A 26,000-nucleotide genomic window follows, 5' to 3' on the forward strand; every position below is an offset into this window, starting at 1 on the left:
TATGACATTGAAAAATTGGACTCGAGCTAACTCAAATATTCATGAAAACTCAATACAACTACCCACAATGGGCTTGATTAGGACTGAAGACTGAGACATTGCTTACAACCAACAGGATTGAGGCACTATGATCTTCAAAGAACAACTGGATGATGTTGAGAAATTTGAGGTCATTTCTGACTGTTGACTTGATATTGACGTTTACTCTAACTAACCGGATTTACAACCCTAGATAGACGATGGACGATTGAGCTTAAATACAATGATAACCCTTAAACCTCTTTGAAGGTGAATTTAACCAATTTCAGTGTCACCCCCTTGATAACATTTTAAATGAACCCTGAGATTTTATTGAATTTGGTGCACCAATCCATTAAAAAATTCATCCATTCAATGATTATTCAGAAGAAAAATAATTATGTTGCACTCTTGAAAAATATTGGAAAATAATGTTTTTATTTCACAAAACTGATTATTTTTTGCAACATTTTTTGGTAGTTTTCCAAGGTCCATAAAAACTTTTCATGCAAAAATAGACCTTTTGCAAATTTTTCCTTTTTTTCTTTTCTTTTGGAAAACATTTTCTTCTGGAAAACATTTTTTTTTTAGAAAACATTTTTTTCTTAGAAAACATTTTTTTCTAGAGAATAACACTTTTTCTGGAAAACACTTCTTTTGGAAAATATTTTATTCTGGAAAATATATTTTCTGAAAAATGTTTCTTCTAAAGAAGCATTCTTTTGGAAAATAATCTCCTTTTTTTTTTTTGAAAAATATTTTCTTTTTTTTCTTTGAAAATTCGATTTCCATTTTGATTTAAGTGGCCCGGTCCATCATGATTGTTGGATCGGGATGGACTGGGTCATTATTGTAAAAGAATTGACTCTTTACTGGGTCGGTGCACCCATTTTAATTTTCAAAAATAAAATTTCTTTGATCCTTGAGGACAATCATGCACTTTGATCTCAACATTCATATCACTCACAAACATTCATCTAACAACAGGCATTCATTCAATAAACAACCCGGGAACACCCACGATAAGTTCGAGTCGTGACCTATGGGGAAGGTTTCTAGACGCTAGGCTTACTACGTGCAATGCATTTTTATCTGGCCACCCTTGCCCAAGCACACCTATATACCTTTCGATACGTGGTGACTTGGTTTGATATACCGTATAGGTGATAATCTAAAACCTCAATTCACTTCTCTGAAGCCAAAAACAGCCAGTTTGATCTCCAGTTGAGAGGTGACGCACAATGCTGAGCAAGGGCCCACTTAAATACCTCTCGTCTAGAATAGACGTAGTCTATCCCCCTCGTACAGTAGGGTATAGCGGGGCAAGATCTTGCTTAGGCACCGGTTTTAACCAAGAAGTGCAATTGATATACTTAGATTACCTTTTATACCTACGGGTACGAGTCAAGAGTTGTAGCTTTCATAAATGGTTTGGCATCCCACGAGGGGACCGACCACGTACTAGTACTACGTTGGCAATCGAGACATGTGACTGTGTGGCTTACAATAGGACAAAGGCTCAGGTCACCCCAGCATGGGTGCATCAATATGTCTCTCAGAATCACCTGATCAGACGGTATTGATGCCCCAGTTCGATATACCCTAAGGTACGTGACTGGAGTTGTGGGTTTCATGAATGACGTCGCATCTCCGAAGAGACCGGGCCACGCATTAGTGCCACGTTGGCTAAATGGGACGTGTAAGTGAGTAAAGCAGTAAACGTGCATGTGGTGTGTGCAAAGCAAGGGTGGGGTGTGCCCGGGGCCTTTTCCAAACAAATGGGCCCATGGCCCAATCAAACCAATTATAACATGAACTATATGGATATAAGCACTATTCCAATCACATAAACATTTAATCATGATCAACATTGTGACCAACATCAAACATGCATTCCCAATGATATTATGGCATATTAAATAGGCAATTATCATGAATTAATAATATGGTCCGCTTCACGATTTAAACATGCACATATATGATATGTGGCAATCAATTAGACCCGATCATCGCAATGATTTGATAAATTTTATAGTCCAATCAAGGGTGTTTTGGGGCGACCCGAAATAATTCAAAATTTCTAAGGGTATTGAATTGAAGGTATAATGATGATTGATGAGATAATGATGGTGTTTTTATTTTTTATCTTTATTATTATTATTATTTTTTAAAATGAGCCCAATCGAAAGAAAATTAGAAAACAAAATAAAACCATACAACAAGCATATGTTGCTGTTGAAAACATTGAAAAAACATTGATTTGCTTTCCTTTTTTTTCCTTTTGTTAAAACTTCTTATTTTGATTTTTCTTTTTTTTTAAAACAAATTAATTTCCCCCCTTTTTATTTTTAGGGAACAAATCGATTTTTAAAAAAAAAAAAAAAACTCAAAATAGTTTTGTAAAACAGATTATACGTTGCTGCCCAAAATCCGTCCTCATCCAGCACATGTTGAGATCAGCCTTGCTGTTTTAAAACAGCAGGATAACGTCGAGCTCGCCTCATGACAACAGCTTATCGTCGAGATCAGCCGCGGCTTAACGTCGAGATCAATTTATAACAACAGCTTAACGTCGATATCAACAGTGGCTTAACGTCGAGATCAACAACAGCTTACCGTCGAGATCAACTTATAACAGCAGCTTAACGTCGAGATCAACAGAAGCTTAATCGTCGAGATCAACTCATAACAGCAGACCAGCGTCGAGATCAACTCATAACAGCAGACCAGCGTCGAGATCAACCTATAACAGCGTCGAGATCAACCTATAACAGCGTCGAGATCAACCTGTAACATGGGATTTTTCGACGAATTGTTCGCCATTTCAGTTCCTTGGCGAGAGAAATCTCTTTATGAACTTCTCTGTCGAGATTGGTTAAGCCGAATGGGGAAGAAGACGTTGGAAATAACTTTAAAAGAAAGGTTTTTACTTAAGACACCCCATTTAAAATCGTTGAGTTTTTTTTAAAAACTTTCAAAATTTTGTACTCAAGGCACACCAAGAGTAGTTGCTGTTGGCAGAAACTCAAAAAAAAAAAATTTTAAAAAAAAAAAAAAAAAAATATGTGCTGTCAATGGGCAGCACATCTTGCCAAACAAACGATAAAAACAAAAATTTTCCCTCCTTCTTTGTTTTTGTTTTTTTTTTAAACACATTATCGAATAACATCAATTATGTTTCTCTAACATCGTTTGTTATCCAAAAATGGATCGACATGCCTTTAAAAATAAAAACCAAAAAAAGAAACCTTTGTTTTATTATCTCATCCTCAACAATCATTATTCCACCCTCAACCAAGTATCCGTTGAAACTTGGTATTATTTAAAGTCACCCCAAGTGACTCTCAATTGAATTATATAAGAATAATATGCCGGAATAACATATTCAAAATTGAACCGAAATTAATGGTTAAACCCACCAATATAAAAAAACAAAAAAAATCAGATAAACGAATAATAAGAATGAACTAACTAACAATTAAATAGAATCAACTAAAACTAGAAAAAAAAAACTAGGTCATTGGCAATGTTCCCATACTTGGGGTTTTTCAAGTCTGATCCTCAATGTCCCCAGCGGAGTCGCCACTGAAAGCGCCCTCGATCCGCGGGGTGCGCGGATCCGCTTTTGACCCTTGAGGTTTGGGAGTCGCCACCTAGTTATTACGGTCTAGGAACCGATCAATGACTCTAAATGGATAAAAACTAATCTAAAATAAAAAAAAATTGAATTCGGGGATCATGTTACGAGATTGGAAGGTGTTAGGCACCAACCCCGCCCGGCCAAAGCCGGTCTCTACTAAATTGCCAAGTAAATTACATTGCTAAAACCTAGATAAAAATAAAAATTTACCTTTCCGATAGCAAGGACTTTGTTCCCTCAGATCTGACAAAAAGAGCTCCTTGTACCGTGCTCCCTTGCTTCGTTCTGTCTCCGGATTTGACTTTGGATTTCCTAGACCGAGGTATCTCCTTACTTTTGGATCTGAACTCTTCAAGTTTGTTGCGGATTTGGGGGTGTTTTTGGAAGGCTTTTAGGCGTTTCTTATGCTAAAATCGAAGGAGGGATGTTAGGTAAGGAGTTGGGGCTCCAAAACTAGGGTTTATGGGGGGCTAGGGGAGCTTCTAGACCTACTTCTCTTAGGGTTTATGATTTGATACGAAAATAGGGTGTGAGCACCTCTATTTATAGATGTTTTTAGGGGTTGATTTGGATAGAGTTAGTGTTTAATTAGAAATCTTTTAATTAGAGTTGTGTTTTAGTTTGACTTGTTTTAGGTAGAATTTTTAATTATAATTGTTTTAGGTAGAATTGTGTTTTAATTCAAATTGTTTTAGGTAGAATTGTTTTTAAGTTAGAACTCTATTACATAGAGTTATTATTTAATTAGAATTCTATTATGACTTTTGGTCTTATTTGATTGACTTTATTGTTTTGACTTCAGTCTTAATTGATTGACTTTTAATATCTTGACTTTAATCTTACTTAATTGACTTTAATTTTGACTTCAGTCTTACTTGATTGACTTTAATACCTTGACCTTAGTCTTGCTTGATTTACTTTGATTTTTGGAGAACCCCTCCTCTAAAATATTTTTAATTCTTTGGACCCCCAAATGGAGGGGTCCTTAAAGAAATATCCTACGAACCCTCAACAATTTTGCCTGAGAGTCCGATTAATCGATTTTTTAGGTTCAAAATTTTAAATTAATTTCATTAATGTTTTACTTTAATTATTTAATATTTTATTTATTAATTTTGAATTTTTTAATTATGAAAATTGTGAAATTACTGTTTTGCCCCCGGAGAGGACTTTTCACGTTTCAAGACGGTTTTTAATGTTCTAGGATGTTTTAGAATCGGTTTTTCGTAAGGAATTCAATGGAAATATTAGTTTTTGTTATTTATGAAATTTTTTGTGTGAAATGGTTGTGAACTTTATGAGGGGCATTTTCGTAATTTTGTCAAATTCTGTTAAAATTGGTGAAATGATTTATTTGGTTCCGATTTGTCATTTTATGTGTTCGAATGGGTTTTCCTAAGCGTAACGTAGGCTCTAGGGTTGTTTTGAGGTTAGGGGTATTTTGGTAATTTGATAATTTTTAGTGATTTTTATCCTGAAGCTTTTTTTTGGTCTGCAAGATGATGATTTCTATGTTTCTGGGGTCGTACTTTCCTAGTGTAGCGTGGTTTCTAAGGTTTTGTCAATTCGAGATACCTCATCTGGATTTCTGAAACAAATCTGGTAACAAAGTAAAGCAATGGAATACACATCCATCATTGGGAATCCTTGCGATCGGGTTGACGAGTTGATTAATCAGGCGGACGCAAAAATGGGGTGTCTACATACCTCTATTACACTTAGAGCATGATTTCGAGTCTAACATGACCCAAATTGACGAAAATAGAGAATTTAGGAAAAATCATAAAAAATGACATAAATGTCCCTCAACCTTCAAATTCAACTTAGAGATCCCAATTCTTAGGAAAATGTAATAAAAATCAGAATCCAGTTAAAAATACAACTCAAATTAAAAATTAAAAGAAATTAAAATTAAAAATTCAAACAATTAAAATTAAAATCGGACAATTAAAATAAAATAATTAAAATTAAAAAAATGAACAATTAAAATTTAATCAAGCGATCAAATCTAATCAAGATCAAATTAAAAATCACTCCATCAACTAAAATCAAACAATTAAAATGCAAACTCAAATTTTATCGAAACCTAATAAAATCAACAAATTAAACTCAATCAACCAAATTAAATTGAAATCCAAAATAAAATACAAATTCAAAATCAAAATCAAATTAAAATTTTTAACCAAACCCAAAAAAAAAAAAAATCAATTAATAAAACTCAAAATTAAAAACTAATCAACCAATAAAAACTCGAAACAAAAAATTTAATCAACCGATGAAATAAAATTAAATCGACCAACCATAACTCGATAACGAGAGACCACCACCATGGTACGAGTAACGTGGGATAGCCCCCCATTCTCTCAAAAAGAAACATATAAAAAAAAGAGAAAGAAAATAAAAAAAGGTAAAAAGTAAGAAACGTGTAGAAGAGAGGAAACAAAAAATCTTTTTCAAAATAGAAACTTGGTTGCTATTAAAAGCCATGAACGTTAGAGAGAGGGCGGGGGCTGGATTTTTTTTTGGACTTCTCTTCTCCAAAGGCTCATTCTCCACGTCTCTTCCCCAACGAACTGGCTGGCTCTTCTTCTTGAGCTGTCTTAATGTCTTCTTCTCCAGCAAATTGAAGGACGTCTTCTTCTACCTCTCTCAACATCTACAACACAGCCACTCTCTCTTCTCCACGTTTGCAACACAACCCTCATTTCTTCTCCACGTCCTTAACACAGCCCTTACAACACAGTCAACCTCTCTTCTCCACGTCTGCAACATAACCCTCCTCTCTTCTTCACGTCCTCAACACTGCCAACCTTCCTAATACTCATCTCTCTCTGCCCAGCCCCTTCTTCTTCATTACCACTCACATCCCCCATCTCTAACACCATTGATGCCCCCATCATCTCCATTAAACCTACAATTTAACCATTACTCATAGCTTCTCTCACGTTCAGCCACCACTCGCAGCCACTCTCACGTTCAGCCCCATCACCCTCACCTTTCTCCTTCTACAACAGTCCATCCTTTCATTAAATCACAGCATCTTCTTATTCTTATTGATCCCACTGCACTATAACGTCCCAGCTTTTACTGAATTCACCCTCTCCACGTCTTTCCTATCCAACCATACTCTTCAATTTGTTTCTGCCACAAGGTCCATTGCAGTCCCATTCGCTGCCTTCATCTTCCTCGGCGGATACTCACAAGTCGTACATGAAGGAATTAACCACTATCATCTCTCTATAGGTTAATTTATTATTATTCTTTTTTTTTTCATATTTTATTTTATGTTATTTATTTTTTGTGTTCTCATTCTTCACAACACCATTTTTCATTAGGGAAATATTGTTGATGCATTTTCTTTATTTTCTTTATTTTCTTTTTTATTTCTATATCAATAGGATTAGTAAAATGTTTTTTTTATGCATTTTCCTTTTTTTTTTATATACATATTGATAGGATTAGGTGGATATTTTTAGTTTATGTATTTTTTTTTCTATATTTTTTTATCGATAAGATTAGGAGAATATTTTTATGCCTCTCTTTTCTCTTTTATTCTTTTTTATTTTTGCATGTTAATAGTATTAGGAGACTATGTTTTATGCATCTTTTTTATATTTTTTATTAGTTATTTTTGCATGCCGATAGGATTAATAAAATAATATATATATATATATTATATATATATATATTATATATATATTTATTTGCCTTTGCATATTGATAGGATTAGAGGAGTATTATTTATGCATCTTTTTTATGAGTTCGTGATAACATGATCTTTGTGTTTAAGCATGATGGTTCCATATGATTTTTACAATAGATTTATGATAAATTGGTGAGTGTGGATTTCTTCTTCGAATTTGAAATTTTATGCAATGAGGTTTGTCAATCTCCAATTTGGTAAATATAATATCCTGGATGCTTTGTTGTTTGGTAAATTTCCAATTGGGTGACTCTTGACAAATCCATAAGCTTTCAATTTGGGACTTCATTGTTTATATAATTCTTCTTTTTGGAAATTATTTGTAGATCATTTAAAATTCATATTTGAAAACTTTCTAATATGGGATTGCTAAATTTTCTATTTTGGGATAATATATTCATAAGTTTCTAATTTAGAAATTTTATATTTTAACAATTTTCCAATTTAGAAGATTCTGCATTTTTATATTTAGAAGATTCACATTCATATGGAAATTTGGGAGTTCCTAATTCAAAAATTTACATTTATTGAAACTTGTTAATTTGGAGAATATGTCTTTTAAATTTTTAATTTGAGAATTCAGCATATATTTTTTTTGAATTCTAATTTGAAAAACTTCATATTCCCAATTTGAAAATTTTATGAGTTTTAATTTGACAGTTTCTACTTTGGATCATTTGGGAAATACTTGCATGTGGGATTTCTTAATTGATTTTAGATCATGGAGCTAATCAGGGCTTTTTCAAACCCTTCTATTTTTTATGGAATTTAAGGAATCATGTAATAATGGGAGAATCTTAACCATAGGATTCATTTGGTAAATCTGACATAAGTTGATGATGATGATTGGACCATAGTCTTTGTGTGTTGACCATAGGATGATTTTGGATCGTAGTAGAGACCGATAATCTTGATCGGGCGGGTTTGGTGCTTAGCACCTTTCGAAACCCGTAATCTGACTCCTTACCCATATGTCTGATCCGTTGACCAATCTATATTCATTTGGAGTTATTATTGGTTCCTAGACCTAAACTAGGTGACGACTCCTATCTTTCAAAATCCCTCATTTATCAATCGGACCCCTTGAGCTATTTAGTGAAAACGGGTCGAGGCGATTTCACATAGAAATTCTCATACTCCTAAGATTGGTGATTCCTAAACATTGTTAAAAACACTTTTCATTAGTGGACCGGAACCCACCCAAAAGCATGTTATTAACATTCACAATGAAATACTTGAATCTTATAACAGGAAGTAATCGATCAAAGTTGATTTTTGGATTGTAAGTTTGTATCAAACTTTCATATTCCAAAGATTGGTGATTTCTAGACAATATTAAAAATATTATTAATTAATGGATAAAAACCCACAAAAAAACTTGTTATTAACATTTCCAATGAAAATGCTTAAACCCAAGGGTTGGAAGTAATTGATCAAAGTTATTTTTTGAATTTTAAGTACGCATCAAACTCTCACACTCCAAAAATTGGTGATTTCTAAACATTGTTAAAAATATTTTTCATTAGTAGACCGGAACCCATCCAAAAACATGTTATTAACATTTACAATGAAATGCTTGAATCCAATGGCAGGAAGTAATCGATCAAAGTTGGTTTATGGATTGTAAACTTGCACCAAACTTTCACATTTCAAAAATTGATGATTTCTAAACAATGTTAAAAACATTTTTAATTAATAGACAAGAATCCATAAAAAAAAAACATGTTATTAACATTTTCAATACTTAAATTCGATGGCAGGAAGCAATTGATCAAACTTGTTTTTTGGATTTTAAGCACGCATCAAACTAGCACACTCCAAAATTGGTGATTTCTAAAAATATTTCTCATAAGTGGATCAGAGCCCACCCAAAAGCATGTTATTAACATTCACAATGAAATGCTTGAATCTAATGGCAGGAAGTAATTGATCAAAGTTGGTTTTTGGATTGTAAGCTTGCACCAAACTTTCACATTCCAAAGATTAGTGATTTCTAAACAATGTTAAAAATATTTTTAATTAATGGACAAGAATCCATCCAAAAAAAGCATGTTATTAATATTTTCAATACTAAAATTCGATGGTAGGAAGCAATTGATCAAATTTAATTTTTGGGTTTTAAGCACGCATCAAACTAACACACTTCAAAAAATGGTGATTTTCTAAAAATATTGTTAAAAATATTTTTTATTAGTGGATCGGAACCCACCCAAAACATGCTATTAACATTCACAATGAAATGCTTAAATCTAATGACAGGAAATAATCGATCAAAATTGATTTTTGGATTGTAAGCTTGCATCAAACACTCACATTTCAAAAATTGGTGATTTCTAAATAATGTTAAAAACATTTTTAATTAATGGACAAGAACCACCCCAAAGCATGCTATTGACATTCCCAATAAAAATGATTGAATCTGACGGTAGAAAATAATCAATCAAAGTTATTTTTCGGATTGTAAGCTCGCATCAAACTCTCACTCTAAAAATTGGTGATTTCTAAAAACTATTAAAAATATTTTTCATCAGTGCACATGAACCCACACAAAATTATGCTATTAATATTCTTGATGAAAATGCTTGAATCGGATGGTAGGAAGTAAATAATCAAAGTAATTACATTGTTTACACATCTATGATCAGGTGAACTAAAAACATTGTATCACCCAAAAATTCCTTTACATTGGTTGGGTTTGATCTCAAACATAAACAAAACAAATTCTATTTGGGCCTCAAAATACTGATCCATCCTATTCAAATAAAAAACTCTAATCCAAACGTAATCTAGTTTATTAATATTTGGGTCTATTTACAAGAAGGTGTTGGACCTAACTTTAAATATTTTTGGCTTATAGAATTATCTATGATATTTTTTGAGATGACTCACCCAATGTGTTAAAAATCTTGGACGAGTTATGAGGATTTAGCTAATCAATTGTATTTGATGTTTTATTTAAAATAATTAATTTTTTAATAATTTAAATATTATATATCAAGATAAAAATAGGATTTTACAAATGAGAATTTAATAAACCTTCTTTTATAATAATATAATAATTATTTATATAATTAATTTTAGATATAAATTTATCAAAAAACATAGTGACCGCGAGACCTATTTTTTTAAAATATGTACCAAAAAGTTCTTTACAAAAAATATATACTCTTTAGTACTCTTTTTTTTATCAAATATTAGCGTAAAAGGATTTTTGAAGTAAAAATATCGTAACTACTCTTATAACAATTTTTGAGATTTAAAGAAATATATTTATTTGAGAATATTTAGGGACTCATCTGTATTAAAATTAATGAAAAAGCCCCTTGATTATGGTCATCTCGTACATAATAATGAAAAAAAATATAAATGAAAAAATATCTTACTTTCTCTTCCCAAAACTAGTAATCTTTAACTCACATAGATGATAATATACAACAAAGATGGTGATGGAGATGCGAATAATCATTATCACCATCAAACTGATTTGATTTATGTATGTTAGATTTATGAAAATATATAAATAATTTTCAATAATTAAAACATAATTTTAAAACTCAACTTGAATGTTCATTGAATTGATTCAACTCAAAAATTAACAAGTCGACTTAAATGAGTCAAATAAAATTATATTGAATTTAAAAATAACTTGTAATAAATAAAAATATCTATTTTTTTAATTTTTCTTAGAAATATTAATGATCAAATAAATTGGTCAAAGTTTTTTATTTGACTTGGTATATATTTTTAGATCAAACCACTGTGTAAAGTTGTTAAAAGGGTATTTCAGATATTTTTCCTAAAAAAATCTTCAAAAGATTCTTAATAAGTTAATATTTTATTAAGTGAGACTTAAATAGTCCGTATGATTTATTAGAGGACTATCCGATACATATTCTCAATAAAAAGTCATTCACAGTCATTGTCCAAAAAATTATATCAACTATAATGATTAGATGATTCGAACGAGTCAACTTTATTTCCATGCTGGACGGGACGAGATGGAAACTGGGTTCAAAAACCATGATCCTATAGTGCTTTCACATATACATCTATATAATAAAATACAATTGAGTTGAAACAATTGTGTGTGACACAAACATCCAATCAACCATAGTGTTGTAGGAGACAACAATGCAGTTTTGTAGCTTAAACCTATCATCGAACTGTACTATATTTTCTCTTTTATTTCTTTAATTCATTTTATTATTTTTCATCTCTCACCCCTATAGTCTTAATTTTTTTAGTAATACCCCTCACATTAATGTATAATTTCATAGAATTCACTTCATTTTCTTTCACCTCCTCTAATTTTATTATATTCTCTTCTACTCATTTTATTCAATTTTATTATTTTTTATCTTTCACCCCTTTAATATCATTTTTTTAAATAATACCCCTCTAACTCTATTTTTTTCTACTTTTATCCTCTTAACCGAAAGATGATGCCCCTCCTTTAACTTTGTTGTATTTTATCTTTTATCCATTTAATTTACTTTATTATTTTTCATCTTTAACCCTTTAATCTAATTTTTTAATAATACACATTCCATCAAAATATAGTTTCTTGGGATTCACTTTATTTTATTTATTCTTTAAATATCTAATTTTACTATAATTCCTCTTTTACCCCCTTTAAGTAATTATTGTTTTTTATCTTTTATTTTTTTAATCTCAATTTTTTTATGACAATACCTCTCTAACTTTTTTTTTGTCACTTTTGCCCCCTTAACCCAAGAGAGGATGCCCATTTGAATTGGAACAATGGCTAACACAAATATCCAATCATCTACAGTGTTGTGAGAGACAAATCCCTCTAGACAAATCTCCTATTATTTACAATTTTTGGGGTTAAACCTCCATCAAACTATAATATCATGCCACCCAATTTATTTTCTTTATTCTTCACATCTTCTAATTTTATTATTTGTTTTTTCTACTTTTAATCCACTATTATTATTTTTCATTTTTTACCCACTTAATTTCAATTTTTTTTAATAATACCCCTTCAATTCGACTTTTTTTTACTTTTACCCCTTTAACCCGAAAGAGGATGCCCTCTCCCCTAAATTATTATATTTTCTCTTTTACTTTTTTAATCTATTTTATTATTTTTCATCTTTTATCTTTTTAATATCAAATTTTTTTAATAATATATTTTTTTATTAATCTATATCTTTTTGAGGCCTACTTTATTTTATTTATTTTTTATCTTTCTAATTTTATTATATTTTCACTTTTATCTTTTTAATATATTTTATTATTTTTCATCTTTTTTTTATCTTTTTAATCACAATTTTTTATATAATAATATCCCACCCCGTTTAACGGGAGAGAGCAAAGAGGATAACCGCACGGCTCATCTCTCGTATGGTACTAGAGGTGAGTCATGACTCAAGAGTGATCATTTTAGGGTTACGTTTTTTTTTTTTTATCTTATATAAAAGCTCTGTACAATTGCACAGCTTTGAGGTTGCAGGGCTTGAGAAGAAGAACAGAGAGAGGAAGATGGAGCAGACCTTCATCATGATCAAGCCTGATGGTGTTCAGAGAGGCCTTGTTCGTCTCTTTCTCTGGGGTTTCATTTATGGACATTGATGCTCTTAAGTCTTAACTGACAGATATCTGATTGTTTCAGGTTGGTGAGATCATCAGTAGATTTGAGAAGAAGGGTTTCTACTTGAAAGGTAATAATCTAATTCTAACCCCCTTGTTTAAAAAAAAAATAATAATAATTTGAGTTATCTGTTTGGTCACAAGTTCGATTTTTGATATTAAAAAAAAAAAAAAAATTGGGAATTTATGGGGAGTTTGAAATATCGATTTTCAGGGTTGAAGCTAATGAATGTAGATCGCTCTTTTGCCGAGAAGCACTACGAGGACCTGTCATCGAAGCCCTTCTTTCATGGATTGGTTGATTATATAATCTCTGGTCCTGTTGTTGCAATGGTTTGGGAGGGTAAGAATGTCGTGACGACTGGTCGTAAGATCATCGGAGCTACCAACCCATCGGAATCTGCCCCCGGAACCATCCGCGGTGATTTTGCTGTCGAGATTGGCAGGTAATTTCTTGTAACCCTAATTGGTGAAATTATCTTAATTATTCCATCTATAATAACTACTACATTACTTAAAATATTGGTTAAATGTCATGGTTTTAAAACTAGGTTTCGCATCTCGTCCCAACCAGACCCGAAACTGAGTTGTCTTGGACTTGGACGAGTTTTCAGATATGTTTGAGATGTCTCGTTCAAAAAATAAAAAAATGAGCATGAGGTATTAAATCTTGGTAAAAAAGGTGACTTGTGAGTTGGTCTCGTTCAGCTCTGATACCAAGTTAACTAGGGTGATACGTTTCGGTCTCGGACAAGTTTTAAAACCATGTTAAATGTTTGATGTGAAGGGTACCAATGGAACAGTGGATATGTTACTGGTACCGTGCATGAAATGTGTTGGATCTATGAGGATTTGAATCCTATTTGCAACTGAATTGGGTTCGATCTGGATTCATTCATGTATGTGTTGTGGCCCCACATCACTTCCATGTAAAGACTATCATCATGTTTTGGTTAATAAGGAATCCAAACCTGTAGGTTCAGACTATTTATAACTGAACAGAACCAAATATGAGCTGGTCTTGGTTATGGTCCATTCCATTTCAAGCCCTAGTGTCTGAGTCGAGGAAAAGGTTCAATGTTTTGCGGCTTTGAGCTATTCATGGATATTCTTGAGAAAGAGTTCATTATGCTTTTACTGCCTCTGTCCATGTTCTTTTGGATATTCTTCTTCTTTTAGGATATTCAACCTGAATATTTCTTCTAAATTGGGGTTGTAATCAGTCTTCGTTGAACATGCCCAAACCATCCCAGTTGGTTTTATATTAGTTCCTCGTCATGTTGTAGCCATTACTACATTTATTTTCATCTAATTTTATCTTTCTAATCTTTCCACTTATCCATTTCAATGTACTCATCTCTGTCAGGCTCAATGTATTAACATGTTCCTTCTTAACTTTCAAACATTTAGCTCCATAAAGAATAGCTTACTATCTTTTATAGAATGTATTTGTCACATATTACTCAAGAAATACTCTGCCACATTAACCATTTAGCTTTGTTTCTATGGGCAACATCTTCCTCAATCAATCTTATCCCTATGTATAATTAGTTCCCTAATAATGAAGTTTGCCGTTTAACTTTACACTCCATCAAATTTTATCTCATATTTGGCATGTCATTTTGGGTTTTACTGCTCCCTCCATTTGGAATCCTGTCATCAATTGAATTTTTTTTTTTTTTGATAAGTGTAAAGATTTCAATAAATAAAGAAGTAAAAGATACAACCAGCTGAGATAGCCCCTAAATAAAGAAGGAAAAAAACGAAAGCCTTTAGAGACTCATGAAGCACATAAATAATCCCATCTAAAGACAAAATCTGAAAAAGAAAACCCCGTAAAATCTTTGTTCAGCTTTGACCAAAAGTAGAGCAAGCCCAAGATTTCCATAAACTCGGTAGGGGAAGTCCTCTATTTACCCTTAGACACCCTTTTATTTCTCTCTTTCCAAACACCCTTATATTTCTTTTTGTTATCAATTGTTTTATGACTAGAAAAAGAAGAATTGAAAATGGTCACAAAGTCTTGAGATCAGTTGATTAGTTTTAGCTTGTAAGTTTGACTTCAGTATCAGTGATTTTGAGATTTTGTAACCTTACCTGCTCACGACAAAGACCAACATGAGATGGCAAGTTGTTGGTAGACATTGAATTGATGAGCCTTGTAAAGGAAGCATATGTCTTATCTGGGCCTCAGGTCTTGATTGGGAGGAAATGAGATATCCATTTCTATTGCAATTTATAAGCATTGGTCCTCATCACTCGTGGAGGGAAAAGATAAGAGTTTTTGTTTCTTCAAGCAAGATTTTTTTTTTCTTCCGAGTTACGAAAATTTCTTGATAGATATCCTAGATCTAAATAAAATTCATTTTAGTTAAAGAATCTTTTTCTAGCTGTGTTTTGGAACAATTAGGAGATTCCCTAAAAGAAATGTATGGTTCTTTTTTTATTTTGGCAACATGCTATTGGTTGGTGGTCCCACATATAAGGTAAATCAATATGTTCTAAGAATAAACATTTGAATGTAAATCTCATCCATCTCATAGATATGATACCATGTCCCCATCAATCATATACTTTTTCAAAACAATGTGAGACATCCAAGTTGTACAAATAAAGAAATATATTCACGAGAGTGTTGCATCATTATTATGCTTTCTAACGGAGAACATATAATTATCAAAACCATCATCATTTTTGTAACCAAACTCGCAACTTTCATCATTTTCTCATTTTATTGAATAGTAAGAAATAAAATAATCTTTTGGGGCCAAATATAAACAAGATAATTTTGCAAAATTCTTGAAGGTGAATGGTTTAACTAGTTTTGGATTGGTTTCTTGGTTGATCTAGAGATTTTATGGATGAGAGTTTATTTATTTTTCTCTTTGCAGGAATGTCATTCATGGCAGCGATTCTGTTGAGAGTGCAAGAAAAGAGATTTCACTGTGGTTCCCCGATGGAACTGTAAGCTGGCAGAACAGCCTCCATCCTTGGATCTACGAGTAAAAGCCTGCTCCTGCATGTGGCCTGCCAGTTTCTCCAGATTTTGGCCTAATGGTACTTAAATTCTTCCTAGATTTTTATGATTTGCATTGAGTGTGAACATGAATATCATGATCATTAATATTATTACTGTGATAATGATGATGATCATTGCTTTTTAAGGAATTGTTTCTCATGGTGAAAACTATGATTTAAAACAAGTGAATGTCTCAGCTAGTTTTTATAGTGGATGAAATGTGCTGACCAGCAATATAGGATTGTCTGGGTGGTCGGGATGGTGTTTGGGTGTTAACTTTGAAGATCTACTGCCCAACCAAGGATCTCTAGATGCATAAATCATCAAAACCTTACACATGGGTGTATCATGTTGAAGTGTAAATGTTTATAGAAGCATAATCTAATAGATTCAATAGGGCATAATTCACCGATTCTTCATATTGAACAAGTCATCATAAGTTTTTCAAAGGATTAGTGATTGTAAAGTACTTTCTGACGAATCAACTTGAATTTTTAACTACGGCATTTAGAGAGGGAGAGACGTAGGGATACAGACTTCATTGATTCAAAACATAGAGGAAAATGCCCCACCACTAGATGGTTGTTGATAATTATGCTGACATTAAAACATTAGAGAGCTTCTATTGGCACTCCAAATTTTACTTTTTACACCCCAATTTCTTAAATTATGTATCATTCCCCAATTAAAGATTAAAACACACCATTCAAACATTACAAAGGTTTGGCTCAAATTATTCTCTCAACATTACAAAACATTATCACACTTAGTTCATAGTAGTTTACAGTTATGATTAGGCTCATGTAAAATCTTAAACCCAAAAAATTGAAATCTAGCAAAATCCGAGGGAGATGTACTATTGGCTCCCCACCTTTTACTTATTCTCAAACATTTACTTATTTTTTTTTATTCTTGATTGGGGTGTCAGAAGTAAAAGTTGGGGAGCCAATGGCAGCTCTCAAACATTAGGGTGTCAAGGCATGTTATGATTTATTGCAGGAAAAATATTTTCCTTGCAAATCGTTTGTTTGACGAATAAACCGTTTACATTTTGAGTACACTTGAAAATTCATGTAGAAAGATCATATTCTTGTATGAAATAATATCTCATGAATTAAAATAAAATAAAATAATTGGCCATGCACATCAGATTCAGCATAGCATCATCAGCTGCAATGGTTGAAGGAAATGTCCCTCTCTCTCAACATCTTTTATCCTTTTTATCCAAAAGCCGAGCACAAAAGTAAATCTAGAAAGATGAATGAAAATTTTGATTTACATACCTCTTCTTCCTGTAAAGCTTGGCTGGTTTTCAATTTCAAAATCCATCTCACAGAAATTAAAAGGGAAAGCTATTTGAGATTGTACGGGTATGCCCATAGTTGTTTTGTGGAGGTGGTTGAAGGAGTGGGTTTACTTTGATGAATTGGTGAGAGATGTCATTAGGTGTGCTTCTTGTCGGTGCCTTGATCCTTTTGTATTCTTTGGGTGTCTTTAGCAGTCACCTTGATCGCCTTTTTATTTATTTATTTATAAAGAAGAAAGATTTGGGGTGTTCTTTGCAGTCAAATGCTTTGCCAATTTCATGTTAATGCAAAGGGGGTGACTGCTTGCAAACCACCTGGAATCGATTGCACCCATTACTTCAAAAATCCTCCTTGCACTTTATTTGGATGATTGCACTTTTAAATTTAAAAAAACCAAAAGAAGTTACTCAACGTGTTATTCTTCACTTCTTCCCAACCTCTCTCTCTATCTCTCTCTCTAATAAACCTATCTTCTGGAAAAAATCATCATTTTCAACTTCCCTAACTACCTTATCTTGTTCTTGAGATTTGAAGATTGAAGGCGGGACGGAACTAATTGGCAAATTACTGATTAGTTCATTGAATTGCCCAATTATGCAGGGGGGAAGATGAATTACTGATGTGTTTTCAAGAGTACAAAGTTGCTGTTACGGAATTTCTGTGCTAAGCTGATGAATCAATTGTATGGTGCCATGTGTATTAAAAAATTTCTAAAATACCGAACTCGACTGCTCCGAAATTTTCTCCTCACCAACCAATCATCCTTAATAATGTCATTGCTTCATCAGTTAGCACAGAAATTCCTTTACAGCAAATTGGTACTCTGTTTTCAATGATGAGATAAGTGGGCAAACACAAAGAAAGTTTTATTAGAGTGACAAAATTATCTCCGCTTTTTTTCCATTCAAAATTATTTCAATTTGTTCATTTAATATAATTCTTATTACCACACCAACTTTTTCTTATACCATACCAATTTGATGAATGAAATAGTAAAACTAAACACGGCTTTACAAAGCAAATAAGCTGCTTCGCTAAAAATAAAATAAAAGGACTTTGGAGATCCCTGAGGGACCACATTCCTATTGGTCCTTGATTTATGTGCTAAGCTTATGAACCAATGGCATGGTGCCATGTGTATTTAAAAAGCAATAGTGATTGGTTAGTGGAGCGAAAATTTTCAGTACACATGGCATCATACCATTGGCTCATCAGTTTAGCGCACAAATTTCAAAACAACAGATCGATCATGTTTTCGGATGCCCTTCATTACATGTGGACCAATAGGAATGTTGGGTCCAAGTAAGATGGGAGTTGTTGAGATAGCCAATCTATTATTTTGCACTATTATAAATTTATAATATGTTAGGGGTGAGTTTTGTTGACACAAATCCTAACAGATCAGTTCACTACGAACTTTGAAACATTTTGTGGGGACTTTAAACAATGGAGAAATATTCATCTTTAAAAATGGCGTGGATTTTATGACGTGAAAACCGGGCTATGGAGGAAGGAGGAGGTAAAGAGAAGATATAGACCATGTCCTATTCTTATTTTTATTTTTATTTTTTGCTAAAGCATTGTGGTTTGTTTTGAGAGTTCTCCCTCACCTTTTGGAATATTTAATTTTTTTTCCCTTAACAATTCATTAGGGGCCGATTTATAGTAGGGGCACTTGCCCCCACAAGAATTTTTGAAGTCAATAGATTAAGGAGTTATTGTAACAAATATTTAGGCGGATAAAAAAAATCCTCCCCTACTGCTTCTACCCATTTTTTTTTTTCTTTTACTACATTTAATTGTCCCCACAAACTATTATTTCAATCTAAGTTGCCCCCACAAAACAAATTCTTCTCTTAGTTGCCCCCATGGGAAAAATACTGGCTCCCCCATGGTCTATGTAATTCTTTATCCGCAAGTTTTGAGATTAGGATCGGACATTAAAAACAGAGGTCTACCTCTTTTGCGTTTTGGATTTATAACTTCAGGTATGACTTGCTTCTTATGTGTGATATTTTAAATGTTCTATTTAGAAATAACTGATGTATGTATGAGTTCGGTCAGGGTCAAGCTAATTCTCCTTAGATTAGGATTTAGGAAACCTTGTTCTCAGCTTTCAAGCAGAAACGAGAAACTCTAAAACCCCACATTTTTTTTAATCTCAATTTCTAATTTAGTTGACACACTTGATGATGCATAGCCCACTCTTGCTAGGCCTACATACCAAGAATCAGCCTTCATGACGTCTAGACAATTTTTTATTGTGTGCTTCAACGACAGCCTGAGGCCTTCTCATAAAACGCAAATTTCTTAACTTGAAATCACCCATCAAAGCTGATTTTTTTTTATATGTGGGTACTCAACAATTTTCCCTGATCTACATTTCCATCTTCTGAAAATGAGGAATATCTATCTTCAGCTTAATATAAGTGCAAATTTATTTTTGAAGGGTTCCAACAAGAGAAAATGGATCAAATGATTCCAAATAAAAAAATAAAAAAATTCCATGCCTTTGAGGGTTGCGTTGTATGTTTTTTATTGCTACCCAGTAAATTGAGGAGGAAAAATCATATAAAATGCATATATTGAAATCCAGAACACATGCCTGAAATATTAAACCTCCAAATGCTCTCGAACACGCAGATTTGCAATATTGACAACACCACAGTCGAAGATAATTAAGATGATGTGCTTCGTCTCGCATTCAGAGGATACATCCCTTCAGTTATCACTCCTATTGGGCTTGTCAGAATATAAGATCATCTGAACACAACAATGCTACTAACTTAAATTAAATGAGCTACTAACCCGACTAAAAACAACATAAATGAATTATTAAATTTGCAATAGTTTACCGTATCAGGTGCAGCAGGGATCCACTCATTAGTTGTGGGGTTTCCCTTGCAAGAAGGGTAGCAGCACGTGGTGGAATTGGCATCTTTGATGATTGATTTGGGTTCCAAGTCGAGTCCTTGGTTGTTGGCTGAGTATGGAGATTATGTGATCCAATTCAGTTTGAACTTTGAAGAAAGAATGTATAATATATTTCAGAGATGAAAAAGAAAATCTCAGTACAAGTAATTCTTAAGATTTAGCTAACATCCCAGTCCAATATTAGAGATCATCACTAACCACTGAAACCAATTTGTTTGGTTTCAAACATCAAGAAACAGAATTATTAAAACATTACACATGTTCGTTTGAATCTCAAAATTTTGACTGAAAAACAAAATGATCACAAGAACACAAGAATGAACTGAAAATCAATGGAGGTGTAAGTAATATGATTGTGGTATAACATGGAAAACAATGTGTGATTGAAAAAGAGAATAATAATAACTATAAACCCACAAAGCAGCAGCAGACGAACAACTATCCTTTAGCGCTGATTGTCATTAGCGTTCATCCACCATTTTTTATGAATCTCATCGTTATTCATACACTTCCCTCGTATTTCTAGCCTACTCTTATTTTCATATGTATTAAAGTCCTTGTTGCCCATAATACGTCAACAATGGTACCGAATTTCCATTTTTATTCGTTCTTAGCTATTCCTCCTCGAGTGAGGAGAATTGTCCAAGGAGAACGAATATTTGGTAGACAGCAAGTTAATGAAGACCAAGACTTAACGGACAAATTAACAGCATTTTTCATTTCTTTCTGGAGAAGGTAAAGGTTGGTAACCATTATGACTAGATTTGATTTTATGTTAATAATTGATTCGGACAAAAACCATTAGTGGAGAAATGTTACCAAACAGTTAAAATTAATTCCCATAAAAAAATTGTTTCTACAGAACAGGTTTGGTTAAAAAGAATACATAATTGGTTCTTGTTACATCTATTTTTCGAAAAGTTGTTTCATCTATCTTTTTTCACAAAATTATAAAAAAAAAAATTTATTTTAAATTTCTAAACATCTGGTAAGAAATTTTGACAATGTGATTTAAGTTCCAGTTTCTCCAAAACAAGCTGAAGATTAATTGCATATCAAAGATAAATTGTTTCCAATCCAAAAAAAAGTTGGAAAATTTTCAAATGATGAGAAAGAGTGAATGGTGAGCTGGAAACTTGGCTTCAATACCCACCTTTGCTTTCCGATAAAAATAATATCCATTCATTATGTTAATGGAATCTACCATTACAATCCTGTACATACCATAAAAATAAAAATTTCAATAGAGAATTCACTCCCAGATATAAAAAAATAAATGAAATCTAGATTTGCAATCAGAGCATAGATGTTTTTGGTACACGCGATTTTGGCACACGGTTGACGTGGCAAGGGTACAGAACCATAGATCTTTTTCATCAGGATATACAGGAAAAAAGATGTGCGGTTCTGTGCCCTTGCCACATCAGACGCGTACCAACACTGCATGCATTCATCATTATTCAATAACTATCAACTATATATGTCTAAATATATAAAAACCTTACAACGAAATACAATCCCTCTCGTAGAAATATAATCAAACATAACAAAAGCAATAATAATGACATTCATAAAGAGCTTTAATTCTGTGATTTTGGCTTTGTTGTTCTCGGTTAGCATTACTTCTCTAGATATGAAGATGGTTTAAGTGTCTCTTTCATATTAGTGATTCTCTACTAGATACCAGAAATAATAACTACCTCTGGACATTGTACAAGGCCAATATCCCACCAAACGGAATCAATTTTAAGGCTTAAAGAGTGAATCTCACAGGACAAACACAATAATGGTAAGAGAAGATTTGAGAGAGAGAGAGTTTTCAATTTCTGGTTGAAAGATAACTGAAGAAAAAGGGAGATATATTTTATTGGTTGAGAAGGTGAATCTGCCCAAACCCGCAAAACCAACTTTTCTCATTCTCATTCTTTAAACAGGTATTTTCTATTTTTTTTATTTTAAAGTAAGCCCATTCTCATTCTTAAAGAAACAGCTATGTCTCTAGTTACCAAACAACTTCATTTAGACCTATAATCCATTATAAGGCTCATAATGGATTCTATGCCCTATAATGGATTGTCAGAATGGTTACCAAACAATCCCTAAGAATATAATAATCAAAGAATGAATAAAAGGGTCATGGCAACGAGTTTGGTGTGAAACACTGATGACTGGAAGCAATGTTTTACTCATATACTGTTGCAGGTAGTGGCAGACTCATAAACAGGTGGTGGTGACGATGAGGTGGAGGGGTTTGTCAGGGAAATTGGATGTAGCATTGATGCTGGTGGTAGAGAATGGTAATGAACTAGCAAAGGTGGAGGGAGAGACATGGAACTGGTGATAATGAGGATAAAGAAGGAGAAGGTTGTTAGTAATGGCGGCACTGCTAAATGATGAACAGTGGTGCTGGTTATGAGGTGACAGTGAATGATGGAGGTGGAATTTTATTTATTTTTTATACATAGGTATACAGACTTGGTACTTCTATTCCCATGGACACGTGAGTCACCCCTTCCAACTCGTGCCAAGTGTATTGGCCTCTTAAAGAACTAGGGGAATGGCCAGCGAGGGAGTTTGAGCTCAAAACCTCACCCTTTTTGGAATGACACCCTGGCCACTACACCCAACAATCATTAGTTAAGGAGGTAGAAAATATAGGAACAGTAGTGGTGGTGGAGAGTAATTTTCACATGGTCTGGATGAGGTGGAAGAAGTGATTTGCACAGGTGGCGGTTGTGGTAATGAATAGTGATGAACAGGTGGAGTGGTGAATTCAAGCATGCAACGTCTCATATATATACACACCAGGTCTAAGCAAAATAAGGCAGACAGTTTCAAATGTTGAATCCTCGTCTATGGAGTGCCATTGGATACACTGGTTGAGCTTCTCACCATTGTACATACTAGTGGTAAAAGAGGGACTGAGGAGTGGATTACAATCCTAACTAGAAGATACTAAGATAACAAAGCATCCCCATTTCATTAAATGTCGATAGGAGTGTTCTTAAATAAAACAATAGAGAGATCAGAATAGGATGCTTCCAATATAAAACATAGAGAAGCTGGCCACACCATTTGGCTGATGGTGCTAAAAGCACTACTCACATGGGACACCACTCCGCACTAAGAACTCTGGATACCGAGGATCGTGTCATTACATCAAGGATGGAATATAAGAAAGGATGCACGCCGCTGATCCAAATAGTTGAAATAAGGTGTAAACAGTGGTAATGCAGGATTACACAGAGACTATTAACAAAGATTACCCAGAATCCTTGATTTAAAATTCGCGACAAGAACCACGAAATGGGAATTCGGTCATTATGGTTGAATCCTATAAATTTTCTAGCTCTTCAAGATTGTACCAATCTCATAAGTGATGATGGTATTTTGGAATTCTTAAGTATCTATTGGTGCATAAATCTTGTAAGCTAAGTAAATGTGCACAACACAGATTCATATATAAATATCATAATGCATCAAAGCCAGGTATTGAACCAAACCCATCCAATAAAACATCAACAAAAATCGTCATCAAAACAAAAACTCCTCACCTTCTCTTCCTTGAACATTAAAGCCCCATGTTTGTAACTAAACTCTGCTTTTCTGGTTCTGATTTAATTTGAAGGTTCATTGATAAAACCCTCTTTTCGACCTTCGAACCCTGGACGCATTAGCTTTTTTTCTCTCTTAGCAATCTTTCGCATCTTCTTCTGATGAATTCTGTCAGCTATGTTTCCAGACCTAGTCTGTTGTTTCTCCGACCTAATCTTCTCCCTAGTCTCAACCCTCTCCTTCCACTTCTCGGCACTTTTCTGTGTCCTCTTCTTCTCCTTCTTTATACTCTGCTTCAATAGCTTCGGATCATCATGGACTTTAACCCCTGCAGCTCTACTCGTTGCTGCGCTCCACGAATGCTTCTTTGAGATGATCTTGCCTTTCTCGGGATCATTCTTTGCTTCCTCCAATCTCTTTGCCTTTTCAAGTGTCTGCAACTTCGAAAGCTTCCTCTTCTTTCTCCCAAGTTCTTCTTCATTTCCAATCTTAACATGACCAAAGTTAAGTCCCTCAGTAGCCTCAGAAATATCTTTCTCGGACTTGGCCGATAAATCATTCGCCACTTTCGATATCTTTTCTTCTGATTCGGTGTTTCTCTTCCGTTTCCCTTGCTGAAAATCTTTTTTTTTCTCGATTTTCGATTGCTCTGAAGTGTCAGCGTTTCGCTTTGATCGAAGCTCTTCAATTCGGCTATGGAGTCGTTGCCTAAGTTCTTCGTAAGTCACTGATCGATCTTCGCTCTTCAAAGAAAGGGGTTTTTGGACCACCTCTGTCTCCTTTTCACTTCCGTCAATCGATTTCTCGTTTTCAAAGCCTTGTTTTAACAAATCTAGGGTTGTTAATGATTTCTCAGGATCTAATCGAGCTCTTCGAGCTTTCTTGATGTTCTCTCTCGATTCTTTTTTTGCAGAAGCTTTCGCAACCTTACTCAAACCCTGAAACCATGGTTTCTCTTTGTCTTCTGTTGGGAGATAAAATCTTGCAGGGATAAGTTCAACCAGTTTGTCAAAAAACAAGGAATGTTGATGGATCATTGATTTGAGATCAATATCTAGAGCAGGCTTTGATTTTTCTTTCTTCTTCTTCGTCTCTGCAAAACTTGAAACGAAAAGAAAGAAAGAAAATAAATAGAGTTTATTTTTGAGTTCGCACAAAGGATGTATCCTTACGAAACCCTAGTTAACCATCGAGGCGGAGAAAAGCAGGAAGGGTAGGGTTAGAAACTTAGAGAAACTCACAGAGTCATTTGAAGTTAACTCGGTATCAGAGCTGAACGAGACCAACTCACAAAGTCATTTTTTGATCTAGTTTTATGTCTCACGTTCAATTTTTTGAGTTATCTCACGAGATGTCTCAAACATATCGAAAACTCATCCAAGACGACTCGATATCGGAGATGAACGAGACGAGACGGATACCGAGTTTAAAAACCATGATTTGTAGTCTTTCTACTCAGTTTTGTGTTTTTAGTCAAAATATGTAGATGATTTTTCGGATTGGAACAAATCGGATTTTGGATCAAAATCAGATCATTGCCAGCCCTACCCATACCACACCCATAAATGAGTTTTTTAGGTATTGTGGGTAGCAATTATGAGTATCCATGTGATATACACTCCAATTTCCAACCTTGCTCATGGCTTTTAAACTTGATTTCACATCTTGTCTTGTTCAGCCCCAATACCGAGTTAACTCAGATGATACGTCTCGTCTTGTTCAAGTTGTCTCGTTTGGCATTGAGACAATGATTTTTAACCATTTAAAAAATCTTAAAAATTCAAAAATGATTCTTATTGAAAAATGAAGCCAAAAAAACATATAATTAAAAAAATAATAATAATATACCTATCAAAATAAATAAATTAAATATTTACATTGTTACGTATGTTTCATCTTCTTCATCTGATTTCGTCTTAAATTAAATGAAGTTTTTCCCCAATATTTTTTTTTTTTGTTCATTTGGTTGAGAAGGTGAAGAAAAATCAATTTGGGTGAAAGAATATAGGGTTGAGAACGTTTAATTAATTTGTCTCATTTAACTCGTATGAGATTTTGAAAATCTCGTCTGATACATATTGTTTGTCTCATGATTTATTCATTGTTATTAAGTATCGTTTGTCTTGTACAAGATTTTGTAAAATCTCGTCCAAGACATCTCGCTTATCTCACGATATGTGGACGTTTCAAATAGGTTTGTGAGTTGGTCTC

General features: G+C 33.5%; 2 protein-coding genes across 4 annotated transcripts; one reads left to right on the forward strand and one right to left on the reverse strand.

The window, feature by feature from the left end:
* Positions 1–12,693: 12,693 nt before the first annotated feature.
* LOC147393315 (nucleoside diphosphate kinase 1-like) lies at positions 12,694–16,177 on the forward strand. Of its 2 annotated transcripts, XM_086455285.1 has the most exons (5): positions 12,694–12,740; positions 12,824–12,917; positions 12,997–13,045; positions 13,189–13,420; positions 15,866–16,177. In XM_086455285.1, exons 2-5 carry the CDS (start codon positions 12,867–12,869, stop codon positions 15,978–15,980), a joined length of 447 nt encoding a protein of 148 aa, XP_086311411.1. In that variant the 5' UTR covers positions 12,694–12,740; positions 12,824–12,866; the 3' UTR covers positions 15,981–16,177. The 2 variants fall into 2 exon arrangements, with proteins under 2 accessions (XP_086311411.1, XP_086311410.1); XM_086455284.1 differs by lacking the exon at positions 12,694–12,740 and having other exon boundaries at positions 12,765–12,917.
* Positions 16,178–19,853: 3,676 nt separating this feature from the next.
* Positions 19,854–25,009, reverse strand: LOC147393316 (uncharacterized). Of its 2 annotated transcripts, XM_086455283.1 has the most exons (4): positions 23,789–25,009; positions 21,388–21,448; positions 20,156–20,283; positions 19,854–20,063 (listed from the first exon to the last, which is right to left on the reverse strand). In XM_086455283.1, the coding sequence occupies exon 1, from the start codon at positions 24,824–24,826 to the stop codon at positions 23,852–23,854; it is 975 nt and encodes a 324-aa protein (XP_086311409.1). In that variant the 5' UTR covers positions 24,827–25,009; the 3' UTR covers positions 19,854–20,063; positions 20,156–20,283; positions 21,388–21,448; positions 23,789–23,851. The 2 variants fall into 2 exon arrangements, with proteins under 2 accessions (XP_086311409.1, XP_086311408.1); XM_086455282.1 differs by lacking the exon at positions 21,388–21,448 and having other exon boundaries at positions 23,789–25,008.
* Positions 25,010–26,000: the final 991 nt, after the last annotated feature.

Source organism: Akebia trifoliata, chromosome 10 (assembly GCF_017979445.1).
Source record: "Akebia trifoliata isolate Shusen 1 chromosome 10, ASM1797944v1, whole genome shotgun sequence".
In the NCBI taxonomy this organism is placed as follows: domain Eukaryota; kingdom Viridiplantae; phylum Streptophyta; class Magnoliopsida; order Ranunculales; family Lardizabalaceae; genus Akebia; species Akebia trifoliata.

Excerpts from the sequence above, each read along its gene's own strand:
- LOC147393315 (XM_086455285.1), top strand. The coding sequence starts at position 12,867 with ATGGAGCAGACCTTCATCATGATCAAGCCTGATGGTGTTCAGAGAGGC. Across the intron at positions 12,918-12,996 it reads ATGGTGTTCAGAGAGGCCTT|GTTGGTGAGATCATCAGTAG; the intron begins GTTCGTCTCTTT and ends TGATTGTTTCAG. Across the intron at positions 13,421-15,865 it reads TTTGCTGTCGAGATTGGCAG|GAATGTCATTCATGGCAGCG; the intron begins GTAATTTCTTGT and ends TTCTCTTTGCAG.
- LOC147393316 (XM_086455283.1), bottom strand. The coding sequence starts at position 24,826 with ATGATCCATCAACATTCCTTGTTTTTTGACAAACTGGTTGAACTTATC.